This window comes from Sinohyriopsis cumingii, chromosome 15 (genome assembly GCF_028554795.1).
Source record: "Sinohyriopsis cumingii isolate HCF-2022 chromosome 15, ASM2855479v2, whole genome shotgun sequence".
NCBI lineage: Eukaryota > Metazoa > Mollusca > Bivalvia > Unionida > Unionidae > Sinohyriopsis > Sinohyriopsis cumingii.
The window spans coordinates 16,268,892-16,284,621 of record NC_142975.1 but is presented as its reverse complement, the minus strand read 5'-3'; the positions used below and the strand labels follow the sequence as shown (position 1 = coordinate 16,284,621).

Below are 15,730 nucleotides of genomic sequence, written 5' to 3'. Positions count from 1 at the left end.
TACAACATGTTGGCTTTGGTTCTTTCTGTTACTTAGTTTAAAATCATACTTAGTTTAAAATCATAGATTCGTAACATGGTTACTACAAACCTTGAATATAACGATCCAACGAACAATGCTGAATGTGGACAAAAGTGTACCCTCTCCCCAGCCTGCACATTTGAGCACAGAAGAAAAAATTGCATTCCTTCCAAGACCATGAAAATGGTAATACAAAATAGTAAAGAATTCGCAGCATTAGCTGTTTAAAACCTAAATTATCCAATCAATCCAGGAACATTTGAAACAAAAGAAAATTCCAAAAGAATAAACAAAAGATAGTTTTTCCTCCAAGTTTATTTTTTGTTGTTGCCATCTACACATATAATAAATATATTAAACGGTGTTTCTTAGTGATGACATTTCGGAGCAGGTGCAGCAGGCAATGTATTGTGCATTGCAAAATGAACCAAACCTGTTGAAAGAAAGAATGAATGATTTATTCATGTATTATGGCTGAGGTTTATTTAAGTTAGATTTTTCTCCCGTACAACATTATTGTTTTGTGTTTGGGACTAACCATTTCATTTTCGGGAGGGGCTTTGGGATTCTCTGTCGAGCAAGCATTTTTAAGATTGTATCTGTGTAGAAGATATGAAAATATCAGTAAGGGATAAAGGTTTAAAGATTGCATTCGCGTGCAAATAATTTGTTCAAAGCGGCTATATTTTGACTTTGTCCGTCAAGAAAATGTATAAATTTTGTAATGTCACAATGTGCATGGTTTCAATGGAGACGTTATTCTGTTATACAGCTAACTTGATCTTGCTGCAACGCTCTTGATTAACGTTAAAGGTGTTCATTGGCATTTGTTTAAAAAATATTTAATTTATAATACTTCACTGTCTAGTGCCCTGAAGTTATGGGTGCCTCGTTTTATTTCATTTTGATTCTGGTTTGGTTTTCCATAGCACAGCAGTGAAAACCGACACATGCCGGTTGTGCTATGGAAAACCAAACCAGAATAACTGTGGCTGAGTGGTTAGCATGTCAGACCTCTGACTCTGACTGTAAGGATGCAGGTTTGAATCCCACCATTGGATCAACCTCGGTCAAGCATAGTGGTGCATTCTCGGGCAAGACACTTGACACCGATTGTCTCTGTACTAAATAACCAACTAATTTGTATTGTACCGTCAAACACCACTTCAGACCAGAAATTATTATCAAGAGTTTTAGCACTTAACATATATAAACCAGGGCCAAAATTATAATATTTCTCGATATAGGACTAATTATATTCTTGACATTTTGATATTTTAAAGCAACATATTATTTCCGTCTTTTCTTGATATAGTGTATCAGTTTTAATTTCCGATTTCTAACAATGTTGCGCTTCGAGGGCAACATATCCCCTCACTTCCTCATTTTGACCCCACTCTAAATTCTAAGTCTCTTGGGTAGGTTCTAGAGGGCAAAGACTGCTTTGTGGGCAAATGTAACTCGTGGCCTGTGCATTTCATTTTTGATGTCAAGTAAATAGTTGTATATGTTTTTATTGTTTGGAGATATTATTAGTTAACAACTAATTACAATGTGGTAAGAATTGATGCCGGGTTCAATGTTAGTTGCATGTGTATTATTTTCTTATGTCCAGTAGGTGTCTGAGGGGATATGTTGCTTAATTGTGTGCAAGTTATGAGCCATGGACTTGGTCTCTAGAGTAAGGGATGAACATAGGCACAGACTCCTTGTTAGCTGCATGTACACATTTGTCTTTTAATTTCCAGTGGGATTGTGAATAGTTGTTACGTTGTGACCTACAAGTCACGTTTCTGCTTTGGGGAACTCTGTATGAATCATTCAGTGTCCATAAGACATTAGTTAATATTAACATAATTTATCAAACGTGTATGTTCACAGACTTTCGAGATGTACAGTTTGAAAAGTTCATGTACAATAATTCATGCCACACTCAAGGGGCGTGATGGAAGTTCCAAAAGTGTTGTCACGATCTACATTGATAGGAATGTCCTTGACCCTGCCTTAACGATGTACAAGGAGCTCATGGATATTATATATGTATGACTGACTGACCGTGTCACAATATCTCTGCTTTTTGAAAAAGTGTTGTAATAACGAAAGAATTTGACCCAAGGAGAATGTGTTCTGTTTAACCATCATTAAGACTGCGCTACCTAGAATTAGAGTTGTATGTGTCCCGTACACATCATAACAACAAATTATATTATAAGACTAGTGTACCTATAAATCCTAAAGGAATTCAAGAAATTATTTTTGTTTACAGAGGATGCTTTGGACCCAGTGATATCAGCTCATGTCTTGGCACACCTGCTATTTAAATGCATGTCGATATAAGCTGTAAGGTTATTATCTTCTGCTGTATTACCAAATTATACATGTGAAATCCCTATCAATGCTAGAGAGATGAACCGCTTATATTTTCTTCATTGGCGTTTGTTATAGCAGCTGAATAATTGCTATTTGTATTTTACTTTTATCCCCAAAACTTACCTGCAAGCGCCCCCTGGAAGCCAGCGTTGTAGTCGCATGCAACTTCATTCTTGACATAGTCACTTCGCCTGTCGTCGTAGTTATCTTGGTTATCGGGGCCTCCTACGAGCGCTCCCTTAAGGAGATTAGGATTGGGGCCTGGGTCACCTATGTTGCACTGGTGCGTTGTTGTTGGACAGGAACTAATAAAATAGATAACCAAAGCATTTATCATTGGTATTAAAGTGTTTCAAAGCTATAAAGCCAAATCAGTAGGACTGCTGTTTATGTAAAGTGGTTATGGACTAACATTTAATTTTTCCCAATTCACTCACTGATCTTCATTTCATTTGACTGATTTTAGTTTTGCAGTTATTATATTGTTTTTTGAAAAAAAATCGATATTTTTTAATTTTGTGTACAGTTTAGCTCATCAGAGAACGAACATGCCTGTAATGCATCTCCTTTTAGAATTACATCGACAGCATCGAATTATAATGTAGAGGTACTAATGAACTTCGTTATAATGGTAAAACACCCTGGGCTATAGAAAAAGCGAATTTCGTTTCAACGAGACTCTTGCTGACCATCATTTGCAAAAGCAACAATAAAGTATCACAAATAAAATCATGAAAATTGGACGTACCCGTGGAATGCATAACTTGTATACCCTTTTGTTAGTAAGTAAGCAATAACGGCCTGAAGTAATGTATAACTGTTGAAATAATCCATGAGTATAATTATACACTATTTAAACTAAAATATAGATGGTGACATACTAAATACCATTGCTAGACATGGAGCTTTTTTAAACACTTATGGTAAGTAAGGTTGCATTGACTGAATTCTGCTTGTCTTGGCCCCAACACTATCACATATTTAAATAGACTTACCTTCCCCTGTGATGTGGATGTTGTGGGTACTTGGCTCCGAAGCCGATCTCGTAGCTGATGCCGTACTTGTTATCTCCGAGCAAGTAGTTTATCTGAGTCATGGCCCATGTAAGATAATCATTTGTCTCGATCCCGTCCGCAGCTGCCATAACGGCAATGAAGGCAGCGTTAGCTGGAATGTAAAACGATCATGACTACAGTTAATTATGTGCCATGAAATCCACCGTGAGTAGTCCCAATATTTTAACATTATTAAAAACAAATTCATGCATATCGAACGAATCTCTGTATAGGTTCTGATTTAGTTAATATAATTATCACTGACAGCAATATATCCTAAACATACACAAACCTAAAGTTGCCATGTGCCTAAAATTGTCACTTCATTATTCTCCCACCTTTTATTTCAAATCTGATGAATGGAGAAAGATAAATATGCCATGTAAATGGGTTGAGAAAATATCCCCATTTCTTGATAGTCCTTTTGCACGGCAATAGATAAACCAGTAAAGGACAAAAACGGGTTTTCTTGGACCATCATCAATAATGCGATAAATGTCATTTTGGTTATGCTGCGGCGAAAGTCACAATCAATGAATTTCGTTGGAACATAATATATAAAGGTCATTTTGAAAAGATTCTTGAAGCATTGAAAAAATAAACCAATGCAACATAAGGATTTAGTGTCGAAAGATGTACCCAAGATGAGGTACATATCTCTAAATACCAGCCATATCGTCCCGCCAAGGTCAATTATAAACTTAAAGAATTCGGAAAATCGATCTCTTGAATGGGTAAGTTTGTTTGCGTTATATCAAGGTAGTGATCACCAATGCATGCCTCGAAAGTACTGACATCACCTGGTTGACTCAACCTTTGTGATATTGAATTTTCCGTGCAAGTTACGAAAACCACACAGCATAAATTTGAAACACTTAGCCCATATATCGCCGTTAGTGTTTTTCAATTGGGACAAAGGCTTTTATTCGCTTGCACTATCTCCACATGAGCAATATGAACGAATCCAAATTGATTTGTTGTTAGTGATTGACATGAAGGAAAGAGTTGGTATCGCACTACGTATGGATAAAGAATTTTGCTCCGTTGCTTAACCAACCTAGCGAACACGTACATAAGAACATTCTCCGCAGACGCAGCCTGCATGTTTTAAACAACCATCGATTGCTCAACGCCCATGACTTTTATTGTGCTGGGATGCGATTAGCAACAATAATGCCAGAACTAGGCAAAAGCATTCTCAAATTCACTGCAGTGCAACAAAAGATGAAAGTTTATTATATAATCTACGCGGACTTGAATGGCTCAACGTTTCAGTGGCGGACGCAACTCCACGTCCAACAACACGTCGCTGAACAAATCCCATGTGGGTTTTGTTATACAGTAGTTAGGTGTGGATGGCAAACTGCACCATCAATGTTGTATCGTGGAAAGGAGTCGGTTCCGATGTTTCTTAAATCAATTAAGTTACTGAGATATGGATTCGTCAACAGCTCTATGCATCCGTGGTAACGTTCGTGAATTCTCTGCAACCACTCATTGCTAGATCTGCGAAGATTCTTTTACTTCTACTGATAAAACTGGAAATTGTAAAGTCCGTGACCATTGTCACGTCACTGGCGCTAGCAAATATGAGTCGGTACCAAAAGCATCGCAATAGTGTTCACCGATGCAATGAGGTGTTTGTCCCCCTTGATACCAAGTGATTGATACTCTCTGATGGTATTACCACTTATGCGTTTCCCCATAATGCTGCTGCGAATCAACTTATCTGTACGGAGACCGCTCCTGTGACATTGTAGTTAGAGCGTCCACCACGAAAGCGGGAGGTCTTGGGTTCGAACCCCGACCGAGTCATACCAAAGACTTACAAAAATGGTACTAACATCTGCCTCGCTTGGTGCTAAGCATTAAGAGGTTAGTGTTAGGACTGGTAGGCCTGGTGACAGGATAATGCAACTGGATGGGACATCATGCTACATGTCTGCGGAAAGATACTAGACATCTCTATAAACTGCCACATTGCAGACATCGTAGCAATATGACTGATTTTTTAATAAACCTACGTTAGAAATCCTAATCACACCCACCCACTCACCCACCCACACACGCATGCCTTATAAGCATGGTCATGCCCATTACACTCAGCATTAACGCGATTTACTGGTGCTTCCCAAGGTTTTGGGAGGTTGCTATCCATCTGTGTACCAGGTCCATAGTAATAGCATCCAGGTATATATTTTACAACGGTATTTAGTCTATGGTGTTCCCATTTAATTTATTAATGAAGTCCTGATATCACCGCCGGCTTATTTGAAAACCATATGCGTTTACCATTTTCCTAATAGAAATCGAAGGCCCGGCACCAGAGATTCTAATAAACGTGAACGTCTTTGATCGCACATCAAACAAACGTTCCAGTCATCAAAGCTCGTCCTTTACATGTTTGAACACGTGTTGCTGAAGATGGTTGAAGTGGAATAGTTTGTATACGATTGCGCCATCGGATGATGGTCAGACGTGTTATGATGATATAAAAGATCTTCAGAAAACGCTGACCAATGGTAGGAACGGCAAGATGCCTTTTGTCATCCTTTGTCATCCATCGATTTTTCTTCCGCCATCGATGAAGGTCCTACTATCCACAATATGGATGTGAACGAAATCAGTCTTGTCATACACGACGGTGTGATGCTTGCACACCAAGTCAATCCCGTGCAAATATTTTCAACGAGGCCGACATACAACCACGGTCATGATCTATTTAATTCAATGATAGGCACATTTGCCAAACGTAATCGGTGGCAAATGTAACATGTTAATGATATTTCATGGCATTAACGCACATGACCTTCGAAACATTTATTGGACGTGGTGTGCCGCCGATCACAGTTGGTGACATGTTTGTGCGGATTTACAAATGAACCGTGTACAACTGAAATAGAAGAATATTCTTATCGACTAGCCATTCAAATTAAGACAGAAATATATTTGAGGCAAGCTGTATTTTCTCCTGAAATAGGGGCAGAAATTGGGGCAGAAGAATATTTGGATCAAGCAGCCGCACCTAAACCAAAATATAAGCTTCCTAAGGGAAAAAAAAACTTGCGAAAGCCCCATAATAACAAGAGTGACGACCAAAAAGTACAGCTGCATCAACACAGGAAGAATAGAAACAAATGAAAAATTAGGAATATCAACCATTGCGAGAATCTAGCACACCGAAAAAATAAGAGAAACGGATTAAAGAACAAGAAATAAACGTGGCTAAAACTGTTACCGAAACGTACACATACACCTATACAAGAAAAATATATAAAAGGAAGGGGTTAAGTTGGACTGTGTGACGCTAACGACCTTGCTGATTAATTGGAAATACCTGTGGGATCAGTTCGTGCTGGCAACAACGTACCCGAAGTGTTAGTGAAGCTACAACGATTGACCACCAATCATATCATCGACATATACATATCGCGCTAATACATGAACTTCTTTAAGATATATATGTTGTATGCGACGACCAAGATCTTAACTGATAATGAGTTCAGAAACAATTGAGGTGCGGAGTGTCTTGCATGAAATATAAACCTCAATGCAACAGGTTGTTGTAGATACAACCCAAAGCGTTACCTCGATGATCACAATCCCACTAACGGAACCAACATTGAGACTGACGTTTTCTGCATCTGTTACAGCTGAGAACAATCGCGTACATGTGAGGTCGCACTTGTGTCTCAGCGAGTCTATGACAGCTGGCATACTATCCGATCACAACCAATCGGTGGACTGCCTTCGAACAACACATGTGTGTTTTCATCAGACACTGGTGCCGTCTAGCATAATATGGAACTTCATTCTGGCGCGTACGAGATAGAATCGATCAACGAAAATGTTCGATTAAGAATCATATTAATAACGATCATAAGCTCTAGAATTTCTATACGTGCACACACTCAGTTCTGTCATAGCAATATAATCTCTAAGGTACGCCGTTGACATGGCACAGTCGTCGATAAAATCAGTTTTAAGTTGGGATATCATATCGAGCTTGAATTACCTCAAAGACTCGGGTAAATTTAACTTGTGATGCTGTCAGTGGTAGTTATGAAAGCAGGTCTGAAACGACAGTCGTAGCCTCCCAGGATTATTCATTGTTTGGGTTTTCACCAACCCTGGAACCAGATAATATGATAATATGATATTAATTACGTTCGTAGCACCTGGATATCTTTCATGTTATAATAATCGGTTGGCGCATATACGTGTTTTCCTTGTGGATCAATTCGGGCACTTTGTCGATCTTCGTGGTAAAATATTAATGGCACAACTATACATTATAGATCGAACTGAAATTTAAATATAATAATTACAGGTGTACGTGGACATGTGAAATCCGTGCGAAAAAACTTGTTTACGCGACATATTACGGAACTGGTTTAGGTGATTTGTGCTCATTGATTGTTCACCAAAAGTGCTCGGTGTTCTGACCTTGCGCGCTGCACCAATAGCTAAACAAGTTGTAGTGCGAGTCGTTGATAGTGTTAAACGTGTCGCTGTAAATAGATAAAACAACTGGTATTACATGCGACCCATTCGCTTCGAGATCGACTTTGGCGATTAGTGACGCGAGCACCAACAAAGGTTACACTTACGCTACCATTAACATAAACTATACCGCATGCGGTTGAGAAAATCATTTAATGAAGTCGTTAAACAACGTTTGCCAAATTCAGTGATTGAAAAAATCTTGCAATGGTGGTGGGCGTAAGTGGTATTAGATAAAATCAATAATGCATAGTTTCATTATGGCCCGGTTAAAAGATTTAACATCTAATGTGGGTGCGCATGTGTTAGTGGATCGAAGTAAACGAGACTTTCAATATTACTGATATCCATATAGGGACTCCAATCACGTCTAGGTTTTTCCTTCCATGTGAGGCATTCTTTGAAGTTGGTGGAATGTCATATAATGGTGCTGGATGAACAGATTATCCTGCCATTACTACAGTTGGATTTGTTAACAACAGAATCATGGCGTTGTTCCCCAGTACAAGTTAGTCCAATCGAATCAGTTCATAAAAAGGTTGACGCAGCCACGATGATTATTGGATTTGCTAGATATAGTGATGATTACATGAGAACAGCTGGTCCAACTGCAATGTTATCAAGGATACATCTGAAAATGCGGATTTCCAACAGTATACGATTTGGCGACATAGAAACTTTACTGGCAACGCTAATGCAGATGTAAACACTGTACTTTTAGGCCCTAACGGCACTTTCAATTTTGGATTTGTTTCAGCGCCAAAGACGACTTCCTGGAGCCTTATTACGATTTTCGTGTGTAATTCCCCAAAAATGCTTGCTCAACTTAATGCAGCGAAACACAATAAAACACTTCAGGGATATTAAAATAATCAGTCAGACGTCATACAAATGCAAAAGACCGGTGGAATCCATTGCAGAGATTCCAGCTTTATTTTCATCAGTGGCTCCAGCGGTGCAGAAGCTGCGGCGTTAGGAGCTGTCTGAACTGCATTAGTGATGTCACTGAAAGATGACAGTTAGTGGTCGCATAGCGCATTGTGGTGGTAAAAATAGGAAAAGGTGTTCCATTACCAGGAACAAGTCGCCGAATACCATCTGGCATAGGTCTTTGATTACCCGATCGCAGAAGATCACGTCTTTGACCAATCTTGATTTACTTGCGATGGCTAAATCAGTCAAACATTTTTAAGGAGCTTTGTGCGAAATGAATTTGCATCTATGGTGCCACGCATATGTGAAACCAGTATTGTCAACCTGGATTTAAAAACAAGAACTGGCACTCGCTGAATCACATGCGTCTCAACATCTTTGACATCATTTGTATATTGACTTTAATAGACATCTTTGACATCGTTTGTATATTGACTTTAATAGACATCTTTGACATCGTTTGTATATTGACTTTAATAGACATCTTTGACATCGTTTGTATATTGACTTTAATAGACATCTTTGACATCATTTGTATATTGACTTTAATAGACATCTTTGACATCATTTGTATATTGACTTTAATAGATATTGACTTTAATAGACATCTTTGACATCATTTGTATATTGACTTTAATAGACATCTTTGACATCGTTTGTATATTGACTTTAATAGACATCTTTGACATCGTTTGTATATTGACTTTAATAGACATCTTTGACATCGTTTGTATATTGACTTTAATAGACATCTTTGACATCGTTTGTATATTGACTTTAATAGACATCTTTGACATCATTTGTATATTGACTTTAATAGACATCTTTGACATCATTTGTATATTGACTTTAATAGACATCTTTGACATCATTTGTATATTGACTTTAATAGACTTGCGTCACCAATTGAAGTTGATGATTATTTACTCAGACACGGTGGATCTGGATTACAATCACTGTTTTATTCAATCATACCAGTACAAATTCGGTTTCCTGGACCCATATGCGATCATCTTGTCGTTAAAGCATGGCATGCACTTAACCCTTCACCAATACATCAAGTACTGATTTCACATTATAATATGTTTAATATTATATAAATGTATATTAACATTTATTGATGTTACTCTGCTCTATCAATTAATTCGATAACGGTGCAGTGATACTCACCACTGTGTCCATCCCAGTTTATTGACGCATTGAATGAATAAGTCAGCATTGAGTCAGTTGAGAAGAGAAAGGTCTCGACTGCTATCCAACAAGGACGCATGTGTTCCGATAACAATTATTGGGCAAAGACTATCGTTAGATGCAAAAGGTGGAGGTGTAATTGGCGTGTTTTCAGGAGAAAAGCGCGTCAAACCACCAATCGCCAGAGATTTAAGTATTCCACACGAAGAGGTTTCTATAATTGCATGACAGCTGTACCAGTAGAAAAGCAATTGGCTAGAGGTGCATGTACGATTTGATTCACTGTCAAATTTCTGAAAGCAGCGTTTCCATTGGCATATTCAAATGTCACCAGAACATGACGCCTAAGAGGTCGCTGCTTGATTGTTACGTATGATAGCGGAGATCTGATTTTAATCAGATTGCACCCCACACAACATCCCAACAAAACAAAATAACTATTTGCAGAGGGTTTATGCTCTGCTTATGTGCAGGGAAAAGAGGGTGTAGGGGCTAGAAGTTTTATTGTATTTTTAAAAGTTGTAAATGACCTTTTCATTTACCTGCATATCTGTTAGGTCCCCACTCGTTCCTAAATGCAAGACCGCAGGGTGTATATGGAATCCCACCGCCAGGTTTGTAACTTTTGACGAAATTTATTACTTCGCTTTTGTACGATGCGTCCTTAGTGATCTCATACAGGAGCAACTGAAGAAGAAAGATGCTTTGATAAAAATCACGATAATATTGCGTTATTATGTTTGTGTCGGTGTACATTAAGAGAGCCTGTTGGTGTGGTGGGGTGGAGTTAAACAATGTTAGAACGATTGGACTAATTACATTTTGTTGATTAAAAAAGTAAACACTGCTTTAAAGTGACATTGAAAAATAAATAACATGCAGCGAATGCCATTAATCGTTTACGATAACTATCTTTAAATTTTATTTACATGCTTTCTTTGCTGTCGAATACACAACAGAATAACCTGTTTAAAAGGTGATGATTTCGGTTTTTAGTTTATTATATAAGCGTGTGCTAGATGGATATATCAAATGTCCCCCATATACATATTTGAAACATGATATTAACGTCGCAAATTATTATTATTATTATTATAAAATTGATAAAATAAGTTCATTTTGGTACATATTTCTGTCAATGTTTGTTCAGGTATCTAACTTTCATTTATTTTGTTCTTTAGTTTCTAGTTGTTTATTTTTCGATCAATATTACATAACATTGAATTTCCTACTTTTGTTTGCTTTTTCGGACTGCAGTTAACACAAATGGGATAAAAGTCAGTATTTGGTTTTAATTTATGTTGTTGTTGTTGTTATTGTTGTAGATTCTTTTTTTTATAGCTCATCATAAAAGGCAAAACGTTTGACTCACGTCAGCGGTTATTTTCTTTTCATCCCAGGAGAGAGCCCATGGTGTGCCCGGCAAATGAAACTGTTTGGCATCATTGAGATATTTGTTCTCGTGGGTTGCCTGGTACATCCACGCCGCTGCCACTGACAGCTCGTCTTTGAATTCCTGCGAGCTATTTAATTAATTAATAAATAAAAAAAAATAGCATAAGAACATTTTTAGTACCGTCTTATACTTGCTTCTATGGCGGGTCCAGCAGCAAACCAGATATACCCTAATCTGTCATCGTATAATGTACTTGCAGATCTGGGTCTATGTTGTTTGGTTTACTGATTATTGCTAACAAACTGCATGGACCCAGATCTGTCACTCGTCACGTGGCGGCACGTCTGCAGTTTGACTCGACTTGTAAGCGAGTATAAAGTAATTGCTTCCAACTAAAACCAAGGGATGAGAATAGTTTGTGGCAGAACTGTTGGTCAGATCGTGCTTGATGGGCTTAGAGAATGCTCATATCATTGCTTAAAATTCTACGCTTTACTTAAAATACGAACTAATTTTACAACATTTCTGTAGAGCTTTTCCACGGATACAACTGCTCGTCGTTTCAGCCACCGATCTGAAAGAGCATCGGATATCATTTTCGTGAAATTGTGCTGTCACCTTTTGTCTGATTTCCAGGACAAGGATAGTTGGTATATTGCTATGACAAGGATAGTTGCCATATTGCCAGAACAAGGATACGTAACATATTGCCAGGACAATGACAGTTGTCATATTGCCAGGATAAGGATAGTTGACATATTGCCAGGACAAGGAGAGTTGATATATTGCCAGGATAAGGATAGTTTACATATTGCCTTGACAAGGATAGTTGAAATATTGCCAGGACCAGTATATTTGATATTTGTCAGGACAATGATTGTTGACATATTGCCAATACAAGGGTATTTAATATGTTGCCAGAACAAGGATAGTTGACATATTGCCAGGACAAATATGGGTGTCATGATGCCAGAATGAGAACTTACTTAGCAGGCACTATCTTTACCGTACCAAAATGGAAATTGATATACTTACTAACAGTGCCAATTTCCTATTAGGTAAACAAGAAACCTGCCTAGGGTGGTTGAAATTATGGGGTGGGCATATTTTAAAGTTTTGAAAACCTGGCTTTGTTAAAACAATCTATTTGTTTCATGCAAAAGAAGATCTAGTTAAATTTTGCCACTGTTTAAGATGGATGTTTTTTTAAAAATCCTCTAGATGTATGGCTTTGTTGTTTTGGTGTGTGTTGAGGCGTGGACAACTCAATAAGTTTACAAAATGTACGCAAAACTGCATAACAACTGACGCTACAATAAGTGCAAAATGTATATACGCAATGTGCAGCATTTGTGGACTCGGTTAGTATAATAAATTTACAAGCAATGTGCAACACCTGTGGCCCCAATTAGTGTAACTACATGTACTAACAATGTGCATCACCCGTGGCCTCAATTCGTACAAAACAATATATAAACGCCGTGCATCACCTATTGGCCTCAATTAGTGTGAAAATATACAAACAATGTACAGCACATGTGGCCTCAATTAGTGTAAAAAATGTGCAAATAACGCGCATTATTTGTGACCTCAATTAGTGCAAATAAATGTGCTAACAATGTGCAGTACCTGTGGCCTCAATAAGTGTAAAAATTGAACAATGTGCAGCACCTCTGGCATCGATTAGTGTAAAAACTGCACAATGTGCAACACCTCGATTAGTGAAAACAATGTGCAACATATGTGACCTCAATTAGTGTAAAAAAATCACATAACAACGTGCAGTACCTGTAGCCTCAACACGTGTAAAAATTGTATTAACAATGTACATCACCTCTGGCCTCGATCAGTGTAAGAAACAGTGACAATGTGAAACATCTGTAGCCGAAATTAGTAAAAGCAATGTACAAATAATGTGCAGCATATGTGACCTTGATTAGTGCAAATAAATGTGCTAACAATGTGCATTACCTGTGGCCTCAATAAGTGTAAAAATTGTACTAACAATGTGCAACACCTCTGGCTTCGATTACTTTAAAAATGTACAATGTACAACACCTGTGGCCTCAATTAGTATAAATAAATGTACAAATAACGTGCAGCACCCGTTTCCTTGATAAGCGTAAACAAAATGTATGGCACAATGAACATCAACTATTACCTCTGTCAGTGTGCAACATGTATGCACAATGTGCAGCAATTAAGTTCCCAATACGTACACATTCTTTCTTCATTTAATAGCTTAAGCCTCTCTGGTATTAATCGTGCTACTATGGTCATAGTCTCTAAATCCGATAGCCTAAGATCTAGTGCAGACAGAGGTAAGTTTTTATCCATATCTTTGGAAAAACAATCACAATATCCAATTCGCCAACAACAACCGGTGGAGGTACAACAACAGAAAGGAATATGCCGACGTACATGGATGACATGTCTGAAGAACATTGCGTGATTTACATAGACTGGTTTCCATCTTTTTGGCTCCGATCATATTAGTTATAGTAGCGGTGACTGCGAGTATTAAAAAAAGACTTCCCAGCCCTTTTTTTGGTCAAAGCTGTTGGTTGTTTCCCTTGTCTGTTCTTATCTGTGATATTTTTTTCAAATTGAAATAATTTTCAGCATTTATTAAAGAATAAAGAATCAATATTCCGGCCTGATTGAAATAATATCCAGAATATAAACGGCTTGTGTCATTGTCCAGTATGCACTATATAACTAGTAGAGTGACATCTTTCACTCAAATATTTTAACTTACTCCATCGGTCTTTAGGTGTGAGTTGCCGTATAATCAGATGGCAAGAGATACACTTTTAAAACAAAGAATTTTTAATATAAAATGTACACGATTCATTTCTTTAGAATTTGATGTTTCTTAATGAACTTACGACTCGGGTTTTAATTGTAGAGAAAAATGCAAATAAGTAGGGGGTGCAATTTCCGGTTGTATGATTGGTACAGTAACAGGCTGTTGGAATTACTGGTTATTAATTACAAACTATTTACAAGGTAACATACTTATAGAAGCCGGCCGCTTGGGGAACACTTTTACTGTAGATCCCTTGGTGGTTTTTGGCGAATTCATAGAGAGTCTTAGCAGCTTGGAGGAGGTGGTCGGCATACGCGGTATCTAAAATTAAAACGAATTCAAGTCAACAATTATCACAACTTAGACTTTTATAAATATTATTTAGATTTAATAGTAAGATGTATTTTCTTGACGAGAGAGAGAGAGAGAGAGAGATGGGACCAACATTAAATTTTAATTGATATGGCAAATTGAACATGTTTGAAGTTGACGTCACAAATAAATTTGTAGATAATTTACTGCACATAACGTGTGTGTGATTTAGACCTTTTTTAAGGGTAGCTTTAACAATTTTTCATTCATATTGTTAAGATGTCTGCAGTGTGGCAGTTTAGAGTGATGTGTATCACTGGGGCATAGTGCCGCAGACGTGTAGGAACATGCCATACCAAGTCAGATTATCCTGACACCAGGCCGACCAGTCCTAAAACCAGCCTTTTAATGCTGAGCGCCTAGCAAGGCGGCTGTTAGTACCATTTTTATAACCATGTGACCAGATCCAGTTGCGTTTATTTATGTATATACTGTACGGAGAACTACTTTATATTATACTAACTTCTATAAATAAACACTGAACGGGAAGGCATACAGACTGCATGCCCTTAAAACGAATTGAAAATGGTGGGGATAGATCCGCTACTCCTCTATCGTAACTGTCATGGTCGATGTCTTCAACGTTTTGATTTTTGGACTCACATCGGTGTAACCATTTACCGATATTCTTAATTTCATTTGTACGTACTCTTCTCTGTAGGTAGCCTAAACTGTTAACGAAGTTGAAAATAGATTTAAAGAAGCGAAAATGGGTTACTCGTATGTCTGAGAATAACGATTCGGCCAAGCCACAATGAATTCACGAAAGCATCAAATCCATGAGCCATTCGTTTGTAAAAAAAGCAAAAAAACAACAACAACAACAACAACCCCCCAACATTTCCTTTGCCTTGAACATTGAAGTTCTACACAGATCACATATGCCAGTTTAGATAAAAATATTATAACCTTGCTGTGGAATGTTCTAAACCTTAGATCGCCAATCATTGGTAGAATTTGTTTGATGTTGACATAGCTGTTACGTTAATGATGGAGAATCCCACGTTCTATAAATAGCTACGAAGCAGAAGCTCTCAACAAGAATAGATACGCTTAAATAAAGCCCTAAAACTGATAGGA

The 15,730-nt window shown here is 37.7% G+C and overlaps 1 protein-coding gene across 1 annotated transcript in view; it reads right to left on the bottom strand.

Annotated features, from left to right (window-relative positions):
- Window positions 1-318: 318 nt before the first annotated feature.
- LOC149781317 (uncharacterized) overlaps window positions 319-15,730 on the bottom strand; it is a 39,792-nt gene continuing 24,380 nt past the window's right edge. Inside the window, exons 7-12 of the mRNA XM_089935411.1 lie at window positions 14,488-14,599; window positions 11,446-11,596; window positions 10,616-10,760; window positions 3,387-3,558; window positions 2,515-2,696; window positions 319-454 (exon numbers count right to left, since the gene is read on the bottom strand). Of these exons, the coding sequence (XP_089791537.1) occupies window positions 390-454; window positions 2,515-2,696; window positions 3,387-3,558; window positions 10,616-10,760; window positions 11,446-11,596; window positions 14,488-14,599 (827 nt within the window). The 3' untranslated portion in view covers window positions 319-389. The remainder of the gene's footprint in view (window positions 455-2,514; window positions 2,697-3,386; window positions 3,559-10,615; window positions 10,761-11,445; window positions 11,597-14,487; window positions 14,600-15,730) is intronic.